Source organism: Puma concolor, chromosome B4, assembly GCF_028749965.1.
Source record: "Puma concolor isolate L17-30 chromosome B4, mPumCon1.1.hap2, whole genome shotgun sequence".
NCBI classification, from domain to species: Eukaryota; Metazoa; Chordata; class Mammalia; order Carnivora; family Felidae; genus Puma; species Puma concolor.
The window spans coordinates 66678872-66691859 of NC_141673.1; the positions used below are offsets into that span (position 1 = coordinate 66678872).

The 12988-nt window shown below is 36.5% G+C and overlaps 1 protein-coding gene across 1 annotated transcript; it reads left to right on the forward strand.

The window, feature by feature from the left end:
- The first annotated feature begins 5857 nt into the window (after window positions 1–5857).
- Window positions 5858–6509, forward strand: LOC147579187 (high mobility group protein B1-like). The gene is given in 2 exon segments (XM_086713491.1): window positions 5858–6456; window positions 6459–6509. Coding segments are annotated over 2 exon segments (633 nt in total). The 5' UTR covers window positions 5858–5874.
- Window positions 6510–12988: the final 6479 nt, after the last annotated feature.

A 12988-nucleotide genomic window follows, 5' to 3' on the forward strand; every position in this document is an offset into this window, starting at 1 on the left:
TCTACCATGAGCATTTTCAAATTTCTAACCATTTCCCTCATTTCTATAGGTACATGATATTTCTCCTATCAAGAAATAAAGCCTATTCCTCTCTCCTTAAATCTTCATTGGACTTATGATTGAGCTGATTAATAGAATGTGACAGAAGGAATCTGTGCCAGATCCAGGTCAATCTCTTAAGAAGCCTGGCAGCTTGTTTTCCCTCAGAGAGGTCATGTGGAAAACAACCAGGGCACCCCACCCAATAGCCACCACAAAGACCCCAGACATGTAAATGCGACTATCCTAGATATTCTAGCCCCAGATGCGATCCGACTGAATGCAACTATGTGAATGAGCCAGATAACACCACATGAAACACAGCAACCGTCCATGACCCATGTAATCATGAGAAAAAATGAACAACTGTTTTAAGTCAGTAAGTTTTGGGGTGGTATGATAAGTAGCAACAGATAACTGAAACAAGGCTTACACACACATCTGGGGGGGGATACAGTTTTCATCAGATTCTCTAAAGTGATTAAAACTACTAGAAAAATTAAAAGCTGAAGATTATTTAGGGAACACCTCATAAATATTCCTTTTTTCAGTGTTTTTGATAGTTTTAACAGCAGTGTGCTTACGATATAATCTTTGACCTCTGTAAGTAGAGTAAAGGTATTGGATTTGGCAATTAAATGAAAGGTCATATGCTTAACAATCTAAAGGGACTGACAACCTAAGGTGAAAAATGAGAAAACTTACTGGACCATTCCTCTTCTGTTCTGAAGTAAGTTTAGGTAGTATTTTAGAGCTAGACCAAAACTCTTCACAAAAAAATGCGAAAATATACACACAAAAGTTATACAAGAAGAAATGAACAAAAGCAGACCCAAAATTCAACATAATAAAATATGGTAAAAAAAAAAAAAAAAGAAAGAAAGTAGTTGCATACATGAACCAGCCAGATGTATTCAACTACCATCATAAGTAGCACAGCCACAGTGGGAAGTGAGTGTGATCTGAAACTGAGTTAGAGCCTGTCCCCATAGAGTCCAGATAAAAATGACTAAGACATAGCATTGCTTCTATCTGGTAAAAATAACAGTACTGTAGACCATTAGTTCCAATCCAGTAAAAGATGTAATAAATCAGAAGGGTACAAGATAATGTGACAAAGAGAAGCTAATAACCTTGGAAAAAAGAGCTTGAAGAGATCAGGCCAGGTACTCAGAAACAGTTCAAAGAGAATGTATCAGGTACCTAGGTGGAGGCCTGCTAGGCAGTCTGTCTGACTCCCATGTTGGCATTATTTAGGGAAGCAACAGCTCTTTCAAGTGTCCAGGATGCTGAAGGCCAATATGTGCAAGGTCAGACCTGGGGAGGGAGGTAAAACCAAGGATTCTGGGTGGCATTCTCAGGAATCCTTGCTGCAGCATATCACAGAAAGGCCCACCCCAGTGACAATTTCCCAGAAAGCAGACCAAATGAGTTAAAGGCCAAAACTTGTGAGGAAACCCTCAATGATGAGAAAAATGAGGTGAGAACTAAGAAAGATGATTTGAATGCTACACTGGAAAGACTAGAGCAACAAGCACTTGGAGAGATTATGTAAGGATCAGAAATATGGGTGCAGCCAAGCTGGGTCCCTCTGACTTAAGATCTCTCATAAGGTTTCAACCATCCTGTTGGCCAGGGATGCAGTCAATATGAAGGCTCAACTGAGGGAGGATTCACTTCCCAGCTCATTCCTCTGGTTGTTAGCAGAGTTCAGTACCTATTTTGAGAGCCTCAGTTCCTTGCTGTTCAGTTGAGGGCCTCAGTTCTTTGCTGCCTGTTGCCTGGAGACCTGTGGTTCCTTAACACATGGGCCTCTTCAAAGGGCAATACACAATATGGCAACTGGATTCCCTCAGAACAAATTAGAAGGAAAGCAAGAGAGAACCCCCAAAACAGAAGCCACAGTCTTTTTGTAACCTAACCTTAAAGTGATATCTTATTATTTTTGCTATAGTCTATTAGAAAAATCAGTAGATCCAGCCTATAGTCAAGGAGAAAGAATTACATAAGGACATGAATACTAGAAGGGGAGCAATGGGGGCCATCTTAGAGGCTGTGTATCATAATTACTCAGCTCTAAAAATTGTATCTCTGTATTTAATTGTTGCAAATGTCAGATTACTGGGAGTTAGGATCTCATTGGCCCAGTCTGGGTTAGAGTTTTTTCCTGTGGGTTGGTCAACCTTGGCTAGAGGGGGCAAGATCATATAGTACAGGCCATTTCTAGGGTATAGGAAATTGTTGTAGGCTTGTTAGCCACATGAAAATCTGTTATAAAGATAACTATCAAGCTAGTATTAGAATTGCATAAAAACTAACAAGATTAACTTGAGATTTAGGATTGAGAAATAAAGCTATGACATGTTTTCACTCAGTTTCAGTGATTATTGCCTTATTCTCTAGAGCTGAAGGGAGAGAGTAAGCATTATTTTGTCACCTGGAGATGCAGATACAATTTGATGGGATAATTTAGACGTGTCTTGTCTAAGCAAAATTGGAAGACTCCCAGAGTTATGAAGGAGGTGGTAGGGAAAATAATAAAGAAAACAGTGGCTATAGTGGAAAAAATATCAATAAGGAGATCAATTTTAGGGGCACTTGGGTGGCTCAGTCGGTTAAGCATCCAACTTCAGCTCAGGTCATGATCTCACAGTTCATGAGATCGAGCCCCACGTGGGGCTCTGCTGACAGCTCAGAGCCTGGAGCCTGCTTCAAATTCTATGTCTCCCTCTCTCTCTGCCCCTCCTCCACTTGCACTCTGTCTCTCTCTATCAAAAATAAATAAACATTAAAAAAATTCTTTAAGATAAATTTTAAATGAAAAATTCACTTGATACCCTTGAAATTGAAGCATCTCAAAGGTAAATAGAAAATCATATTTGGGGAGTGCCTGGGTGGCTCAGTCAGTTGAGCATACGACTTTGGCTCAGGTCATGATCTCAAGGTTCGTGAGTTTGAGCCCCACATTGGGCTTTCTGCTGTTAGCACAGAGCCTACTTCAGATCCTCTGTCCCCCTCTCTCTCTGCCCCCCCCTGCTCATGCTCTCTCTCAAGAATAAATAAACATAAAAAAGAAAAGAAAAGAAATCATATTTGGGGCACTTGGCTGGCTCAGCCAGTAGAACATGTGACTCTTGATCTCAGGGTTGTGAGTTCAAGCCCCACGTTGGATGTAGAGATTACTTAAAAACAAAATCTTAAAAAAAAGAAAAGAAAAGAAAATCATCTTTGCTGACACTGATACAATATTTACAAAAAAGCAAATAACTCAAGGTAGGCTGAGTATCCCTGTTCTTCTTCAATTGTCTTATTTTTATTCTCTAGGGCATTCTGCTGTCAGTAATGGTGGAGTATCTTGTTGCAGGCCAACCCTGCAGCAAAAAACAATCAGAAAATATGAACAAAGTTAAAAATGTAAAAATCTATTCACAGGAATCAGAGAGCTCCCAAGCCAATTGAGGAGCTAAAATCTCAGACTTCTGAAGTACAAAGAGGTAAACCTGACATTAAATGTCTCTTTTCCCTTAAAGGCATTACTGATTCAACAGTAGTAATGAGAGGCTAAGAAGCTGAGCAGAAAGCAGAAGCTAAAAGGCTGAGAACTGGTCTTCCTGTAGTCTTACAGAGCTTGGGGGGAAAAACTGCTCAGGACCCACCAAGATAAAGGAACTCCACTTCCCCCTTGTATATTTTTAAAAATTTTTTTAGATGTTTATTTTTGAGAGAGAGAGAGAGAGAGACTGAGCATGAGTGGGGGAGAGGAAGACAGAAAGGGAGACACAGAATCTGAAGCAGGCTCCAGGCTCCGAGCTGTCAGCACAGAGCCCGACACAGGGCTCAAACTCACAAACCGTGAGATCATGACTCGAGCTGAAGTCAGTTGCTTAACTGACTAAGCCACCCAGGCGCCTTCCCCCCTTACTTTTAGTTGGGACTCCCAAACACCTATACATTAGAAGATACCAGCCCTTGTAAATACTAAAGCTCAGCTTCTCATCAACTGAATCCCTGGTTTGATTAAGATGGTCTAATCTTACCCTAACTGACTTCCAGAAGCAAAAGTAACTTCTTGCTGCAGAAATATAACACCATCCAGGGACTCAAATTATCTCTTTAATTTTTCATAAACCACTTTCAGTATTAAACAAAAAATACCAGTATTCCACAAACAAGATCAAATGACAAAAACTGAAGCAGAAGAGAAAAGGATCCATAGAAGAGTCAGATATTGGAATTATCAGACATGCACTTTAAAATAACCATAATGAAGGGCACCTGACTGGCTCAGTCAGTAGAGCATGTGACTCTTGATCTCAGGGTCATGAGTTTGAGCCCCACACTGAGTGTAGAAAATTCCGAAATAAATAAATAAATAAATAAATAAATAAATAAATAAAGCAACCATAATGAATAGGTTTAAGAAGTTAAATGACAAGATAGAGAAATTCAGCAGAGGAAACTGTATAAAATATTAAATGAAAATTCTAGAACTGAAAAATAATCACATTTAAAAATTCAATGGGGCTTAACAGCACATTGGACACAAAGAGCTAACTAGCGAACTAGAAGATAGGTCAGAAGAAATTATCCAGAGTGACGATAAGGGGGGAGAAAAGAGGAAAATAGAGAAAAGAACATAAAATACACATAAGACTGTAAAAAATAAAATCTCTGATATATAGCTGATTAGAGGACCAGAAGAGGGAGACAATGGGATAGAAACACTATTTGAAGAGAAAATAACCAAAATATTTCCAAAAGTAGTGAAGGAACCAGAGTCACAAATATAAGAAATTCTCTGAACTCAAGCAGAACAAATACAAAGAAAAGCATACTTCAGGCATATCATAGTGAAGTTGCTAAAAACCAAAGATAAAGATAAAATCTTAAAAGAAGTCATGGGGGAGGGGGTTAGTAGAGGGACATACCTTCAAAAGAACAATAAAGCTAATAGGTAGCTTCTCAACAAACTGATGGAAGCCAAAAGATAATGGAATGATATGTACAAAGTGTTGTAAGATAATAACTGCCAAACTAGAATTTTATACTCAGTATAAAAAAGTTCTTCAGAAATGAAGCCAAATTAATATATTTTCACACAAACAAAAACAGAAAACTTGCCAGCAGCAGATCTTCATTAAAGGAACCCCAAAGGGAGTTCTACCAAAAGGAAAAGGATCCCAAATGGAAGCACAGATATGCAAAAAGAGATTTCGAGCAATAAAAAGAGCAATAAATATAAAGATAAATTCTGATGAAAAAGAGCTTACATGTAAAGATTATGAGAGCAGATAAAAACAAAGAATTTCTGGAATGAAAACTATGATCTCTCAGGGAAAAAAATGCAGATGAATTGAAGGAGAGAATATTTACTGGCAAGATCTGAACTAGTGACTGGAAAGTTGAGCAGAAGAGCTATTTCAAAGCAAAGAGCTGAAATACAAACAGAAATCATAATGGAAAATATAAGACTTAGACATAGATCCAGGAGACCTAGTATGCAAGTAATAGCAGGAAAAGAGGACAGATGGAGAAAAGGTGATACTTTAAAATGTAATATAGATTGTTGGATACAAAATTATACAAAAATCAGCTGCATTTTTATATACCAAAAGTAATTGGAAATTTTAACTTAAAAAGGATATCATTCATAATACTATCAAAAAACATATAACATGCCTATGAATAAAATTACCCAAATTGTTCAAGACATACTTTAATGAAACTTTATTGAAAAAACACTAAATCAGAACCTTCAAGAGGAGGACAGGGCACTTGGAGAGTACAATTCAAGAAGGATCAGAAAAACTTTCTTGGCAAAGAAAATAATTAAACATGGGCAAAGGAGATCCTAAGAAGCCGAGAGGCAAAATGTCATCATATGCATTCTTTGTGCAAACTTGCTGAGAGGAGCACAAGAAGAAGCACCCAGATGCTTCAGTCAACTTCTCAGAGTTTTCTAAGAAGTGCTCAGAGAGGTGGAAGACCATGTCTGCTAAACAGAAAGGAAAGTTTGAAGACATGGCAAAGGCGGACAAGGCCCGTTATGAAAGAGAAATGAAAACTTATATCCCTCCTAAAGGGGAAACAAAAAAGAAGTTCAAGGATCCCAATGCACCCAAGAGGCCTCCTTCGGCCTTTTTCTTGTTTTGTTCTGAGTATCGCCCAAAAATCAAAGGAGAACATCCTGGCCTATCCATTGGTGATGTTGCAAAGAAACTGGGAGAGATGTGGAATAACACCGCTGCAGATGACAAGCAGCCTTATGAGAAGAAGGCTGCGAAGCTGAAGGAAAAATATGAAAAGGATATTGCTGCATACCGAGCTAAAGGAAAGCCTGGCGCAGCAAAAAAGGGAGTCGTCAAGGCTGAAAAAAGCAAGAAAAAGAAGGAAGAGGAGGAGGATGAGGAAGATGAAGAGAGGAAGAGGAGGAAGATGAAAAAGATGAAGAAGATGATGATGATGATTAAGTTGGTTCTAGTGCAGTTTTTTTTTTTTTTTTTGTCTATAAAGCATTTAACCCCCCTGCACACAACTCACTCTTTTTAAAGAAAAAAATTGAAATGTAAGGCTGTGTAAGATTTGTTTTTAAACTGTGCAGTGTCTTTTTTTGTATAGTTAACACACTACCAAATGTGTCTTTAGATAGCCCTGTCCCGGTGGTATTTCCAATAGCCACTAACCTTGCCTGGTACAGTATGGGGGTTGTAAATTGGCATGGAAATTTAAGGCAGGTTCTTGTTGGTGCACAGCACAAATTAGTTATATATGGGGATGGTAGTTTTTTCATCTTCAGTTGTCTCTGATGCAGCTTATACGAAATAATTGTTGTTCTGTTAACTGAATACCACTCTGTAATTGCAAAAAAAAAAAAAAAGTTGCAGCTGTTTTGTTGACATTCTGAATGCTTCTAAGTAAATACAATTTTTTTATTAAAAAAAAAAAGAAAAACACTAAATCATACCTAAATAAATGGAATTATATACTTAGTCTGTGGATTGGAAGAGTTATCTCATAAAAATGTCAGTTCTTCTCAAAATGACCTATAGATTCAATATAATTTCAATCAAAATCACAAAAGTCTCTGTATGTGTATGCATGTGTACATGTTATCTAAGTACGCACTTAACACAGAACATATATCACATACGGCACCATACTAGAGGATTTTCAAAATATGGAATGAATAAGGGGCACCTGGGTGGCTCAGTTGGTTAAGGTCCAACTTCAACTCAGGTCATGATCTCGCAGTTTGTGAGTTTGAACCCCCAGGCTGGCTCTGTGCTGACAGCGTGGAGCCTGCTTCGGATTCTGTGTCTCCCTCTCTCTCTGCCCTTCCCCTGTTCGCGCTCTGTGTCTCTGTCTCTCAAAAATAAACATTAAAAAAAATTTTTTAATAAAAAAATATATAAATAATAAAATATGGAATGAATAAAAGTCCTTGCTGACCATTTTATACAACACAGGGAATAGTGGCACTATGGGACAAAGAAAGTGCTGCAGGTGTTTGCTTCTAGGGCAGGCCTTCTGATCCTTCTAAGGCTTGGGTAAACATCATGAAGGCACTTTGTTTATCTAGACATTAGGCTATAAATTGTTTTTCTCTGTATTTATAAGAAACCTAAAAGATAAGAATATCAGGAAGGTAAATACAGATCCTTTTTATCTGGCTAATCAGGCTACGGTGAAAGACTTAAGTAAGATTAAATTTGGTTATTTCTGTTCTCCATGATACATTTCATATTTTCTCTCTGTTATGTTTTCTTGACAGATCATGTAAAGAGATATGGATTATTATTATTATTATTATTATTATTATTATTATTATTTGTCAAACTTTTATGTTACAGAGTCTGTCTTTACCATTCTGGAATGTGGCCCCTTAACTCCAAGACTTAAGGCTAACTGCAAAATCTTTATGATTTCCAGAATTAAAGAGAATCATAGATATGCCTATTATTGGATTTTTACTAGTTCACAAATTGTGTGTGCATTAATCAAATAAGCTATTAAGATTATCTTACTAGCTTTATATTAATTTTATCAATTAACTATAGATATTGTATAAATTCTCTAGTTAGATCCAATTATAGATCTTGGATCTAGTTTTCTCTTGGAAGGCTTGCAAATTATAAGTAAAAGAAATGCCTCTAACAGACTCATAACCAAATACAATGCCAAGTCTCGTTTTTCCACAATATATATAGTGTAAATCCACTAACATAAAATAGTAAATATTTAGCATTTACTATTTAGTATATGTTTATACTAAATAGATGTCTACAAGGATCTTTATCAAATGTTAACAGTATTTTTAATAATGACAGGATTTCAAGTAAATTTACTTCCACTACAACTTTCTAAGTTGTCTGAATTTTCTAGAATGAGTAGATAGAACAAAGGAAATGGGAAATGTTTAAAAAGAATGAAGGAATTTCTCTGGTTTGAACTTAAAAGCCTGTTTATAGGGTCACCTAGCTGGCTCAGTCGGTAGAACAATACGATTCTTAATCTCAGGGTCAGGAGTTCCTATCATGAGTTCAAGTTCCACATTGGGTGTGGAGCCTAGTTAAAATAATAATAATAATAATAAAGGAAAAAATAAAAAAATAAAACCTGTTTATAGTGGATACATAGGCTGGGTGTCAAAAAATACAGGATATTCCTTAATGATGCATTCTATTAGTTTTACAAGTCTATTTATAGTTGATGTTACCATGTTCTAGATGCCTCTTCCAGTTAAGAACCTCTCCAAATCATTATTCTATAAATCACTTTGTGGCAATGGGTCAGGAAGCTTTTTTTTTTTTTTTTTTTTAAGATTTTATGATTGGAGTGCCTGGGTGCCTCAGCCGGTTAAACATCTGCCTCTTGATCTCAGCTCAGGTCATAATCTCATGGTTAGAGGGATGGAGCCCCAGAGAGGGGCTCTGTGCTGATAGTGCAGAGCCTGTTTGGGATTCTCTCTCTCCCCTCTCTCTGCCACTCCCCTGCTTGTTCTCTCTCTAAAACAAATAAATAAACTTAAAAAACTAAAAAAAATTCTTTAAAAAATAAAAAATAATGTGTACAAAATAAATAAATAAAGTATACAAATCACTGGTGTTTAATATATTCAGAGTTGTGTAACCATCACCATAATCAATTTTACAACATTTTCATCACCTCCCCAAAAGAAACTCTGCAACCTAGGCAACCACTAATCTATTTTCTGTCTCTATATATTGTCCTGTTCTGGACATTTCATATAAATGGCATCATAAAGCATGTAGGCATTTGTAACTGGCTTCTTTATTTAAAAAAAAAAATCAACTTAAGTAGATATATTTTGTAAATATTTCCATTTCAGTGATCCAAATTGTTACAGGAAACACTAGAAGGGCATGAAATTTTCAAATATAGCAATTTCTTTGTATTGTTCATTTAAAAAAAATTTTTTTTTAACGTTTATTTATTTTTGAGACAGAGAGAGACAGAGCATGAACGAGGGAAGGTCAGAGAGAGGGAGACACAGAATCCGAAACAGGCTCCAGGCTCTGAGCTGTCAGCACAGAGCCCAACGCGGGGCTCGAACCCACAGACCGCGAGATCATGACCTGAGCCGAAGTCGGCCGCTCAACCGACTGAGCCACCCAGGTGCCCCTGTATTGTTCATTGATATATAATTCATATACCATAAAATTCATCCTTTAGTGTATAATTTAAATTTTTAAATATAGTCACCAGGTTTTGCAACCATTACCACCACCTAATTCCAAACATTTTCATCATTCATCATGCTACAAAAAAACCCCCAAAACTTCTGTACCTGTTAGCAGTTATTCCTCATTCAATTACCACCCCTTCACCCCCAGCCCATGGCAAACACTAATCCGTATTTCTCTGTTTCTGTGGATTTGCCTATTCTGGACATTTCATGTAAACTGAATCACACAATATGCAGCTTCTTTCACTTAGCATGTTTTCAAGGTTCATCTATGTTATAGTATGTATCAATACTTCATTTATTTTTACTGCCAAATAAATATCAATTGTGTGGATATACAACATTCTCTTTATCCATTCATCAGTTGATGGACATTTGGATTGTTTCCACTTTTTGGCTACTATGAATAATGCTGTGAAGGATAGCAGAATTTGCCACCCCAAAACATACCACTTTCACACAATGATTGTTTTGAACTGAAGGCAATTGAGAAGCAGATCAAAACAAAGCAAAAACAAAAACAAAAAACCTCTCTGTCCTTTCCCTATTTGCCTAAAAGCAAGATATCAATTAATCATTGACAACCCTAGACATTTATCAGCCCAGAAACAGTACAAGAGAGCACACATCAAAAACCTTACTGACCAGCTCGGTTATCTTCCATTAGGCCCGCTTATATTTACAATGTGCTACCCCTAGAGACTCACGATTCTTTTCTTTTGTCTTCTCACTTCTCTAAAGATTTATTGTTTCCTTGCTATGATGCCGTATAAGCCCATGCTTTAGCCAAACCTTTGAGTTATTATGCCTGAGTTTCTCCCATGTATATATGAGATAGACATGCTAGTAACCTTTTATTTTTCAAGTTTATTTATTTATTTTGAGAAAGAAAGAGAGAGAGCATGGGGTAGGGGGAGAGAGAGAGAGAGAGAGACAGAGAGAGAGAGAGAGAGAGAGAGAGAGAGAGAGAGAGAGAATCCCAAGCAGGCTCTGTGCTGTCAGCTCAGAACCTGATTCAGGGCTTGATCCCATGAGATCATGACCTGAGCAGAGATCAAGAGTCTGATGCTTAACTGACTGAGCCACCCAGGTGTCCCAGTTAGCTTCTATTTTTTTCTCTTGTTAATCTGTCTTTTGTTACAGAGCCCTAGCCAAGAACCTAGAAGGGTAGAAAAAAAAGTATTTCCCCCCATTACAGCTGCTATGAACATAGGTGTAAGTTTTTGTGTGGCTATATGTTCTCATATATGCTTTTTCCAAATTGGTCACACCATTTACATTCCTTTCAGTAGTGTATGAGACCCCAATTTTTCCAAAACTTGTTATTACCATTTTTTTTTATTGTAATCATCCTAATAGTGTGATATGGTATCTCGCTGGGTTTTGATTTGCATTTCCCTGATGGCTAATAATGTTGAGCACCATTCCATGTGCTTATTGGTCATTTGTGTATCTTCTATGGAGAAATGTATATTCAGACTCTTTGCCCAATTTTTTGCCCATTTTTAAATTATATTGTCTTCTATTTTTTAGTTGTAACAGTTCTTTATATATTCTAGACACAAGTATATAATAATATTTTTGATTTGCAAATATTTTCTCCAATTCTGTGGGCTGTGTTTACACTTTCTTGATAGTGTCTTTTGAAGCACAGATGTTTTAAATTGTGATGAAGTCTAATTTATCTATTTTTCTCTTTTGTTGTTTATACCTTGGGCATCATTTCTAAGAAGGCTTTGCCTAACCCAAGGTCATAAAGATTTACTTCTACATTTTCTTGTAAGTTTTATAGTTTTATGTATTACATTAGGTGTATGATCCATTTTGAGTTTTTAAATGTATTTTTTAAGTATTTTATGTGTTTTTATACATATTTTTATGTATGTGTGAGGAAAGGATCCAATTTTATTCTTTTGCATATGAATATCTACTTGTTCGAGCACTCTATGTTGAAAAAACTCTTCTTTCCTAAATGATTTGTCTTGGCACCCTGGTCAAACAATTAATTAACTATGAATGTTAAAGATTATTTCTGGACTCTCAATTCCATTCCATTAATCTGTTATATCTATTGTTACACCAGCACTGCACAGTCATGATTATTGTTGCTTTTCAGAAAGTTTTTAAATCAGGAAGCGTGAGTCCTCTAACTTTGTTCTTTTTCTTTTTTTTTATTTATTTTTTTTAAAAATTTTTTTTTTCAACGTTTTATTTATTTTTTGGGGGACAGAGAGAGACAGAGCATGAACGGGGGAGGGGCAGAGAGAGAGGGAGACACAGAATCGGAAACAGGCTCCAGGCTCTGAGCCATCAGCCCAGAGCCTGACGCGGGGCTCGAACTCCCGGACCGCGAGATCGTGACCTGGCTGAAGTCAGACGCTTAACCGACTGCGCCACCCAGGCGCCCCCTTAACTTTGTTCTTTTTCAAGATTGTTTTGGCTACTCTAGGTTTCTTGAATTTTCACATGAATTTTAGGACCAGTTTTCTAATTTCTGGAAAGAAGCCAGCTGGGGATTTTGATAGGGATTACAATATATCTATTTACCAACCTGGGAAATATTGCCATCTTAATAATATTAAGTCTTCCAATCCTTAAACATGAAATATCTATTTATTTAGATTGTCTTTGATTTCTTTCAACAATGTTTTGTAGTTATTCTATGATTTCAACTGCAATATTATCTATTATTAGAAAAAAGAAGTAATTATAATTCAAGTCTCTCAGTTCTTTTTCAAGATTTTGAAGAGAGATTTATTTGTCATACAGAAACAAAAACTTTTAAATTCTTAGTGGATCTCCAATTTAAATTTTCTGCCCCATCTCCATGGTTTTTTTTATTTTAGGACCACTAAATCTCTATCCCATGTTAGTAGGCAAGGTTTCTTACTTTTGCTTGGTCTTAACTTGATTGAAGAAACACTGGTGTGCCACACACACAACATATTCTCTATACTCACTGGGGACCCAGTTTGCTTATTCCACTGGGATGGCTTTTTGGATCTGTGATAAGATGCAGGGACTTTTTCCCCTTTGGGTTTATTATTAAGTAGAACATCTTAATCTGTGGCCGCAATAGAGAACAGCATTAAGACACCTGCTGTAGAATGAGTTAAAAAGGACAAGGTATGTTTCTAATTTGTTTAAGAGAGGAAGAGTTAACTTTATTTATTTATTTATTTATTTATTTATTTATTTATTTATTTATAAATGTTTACTTATTTTTGAGACACAGAGAGTGCA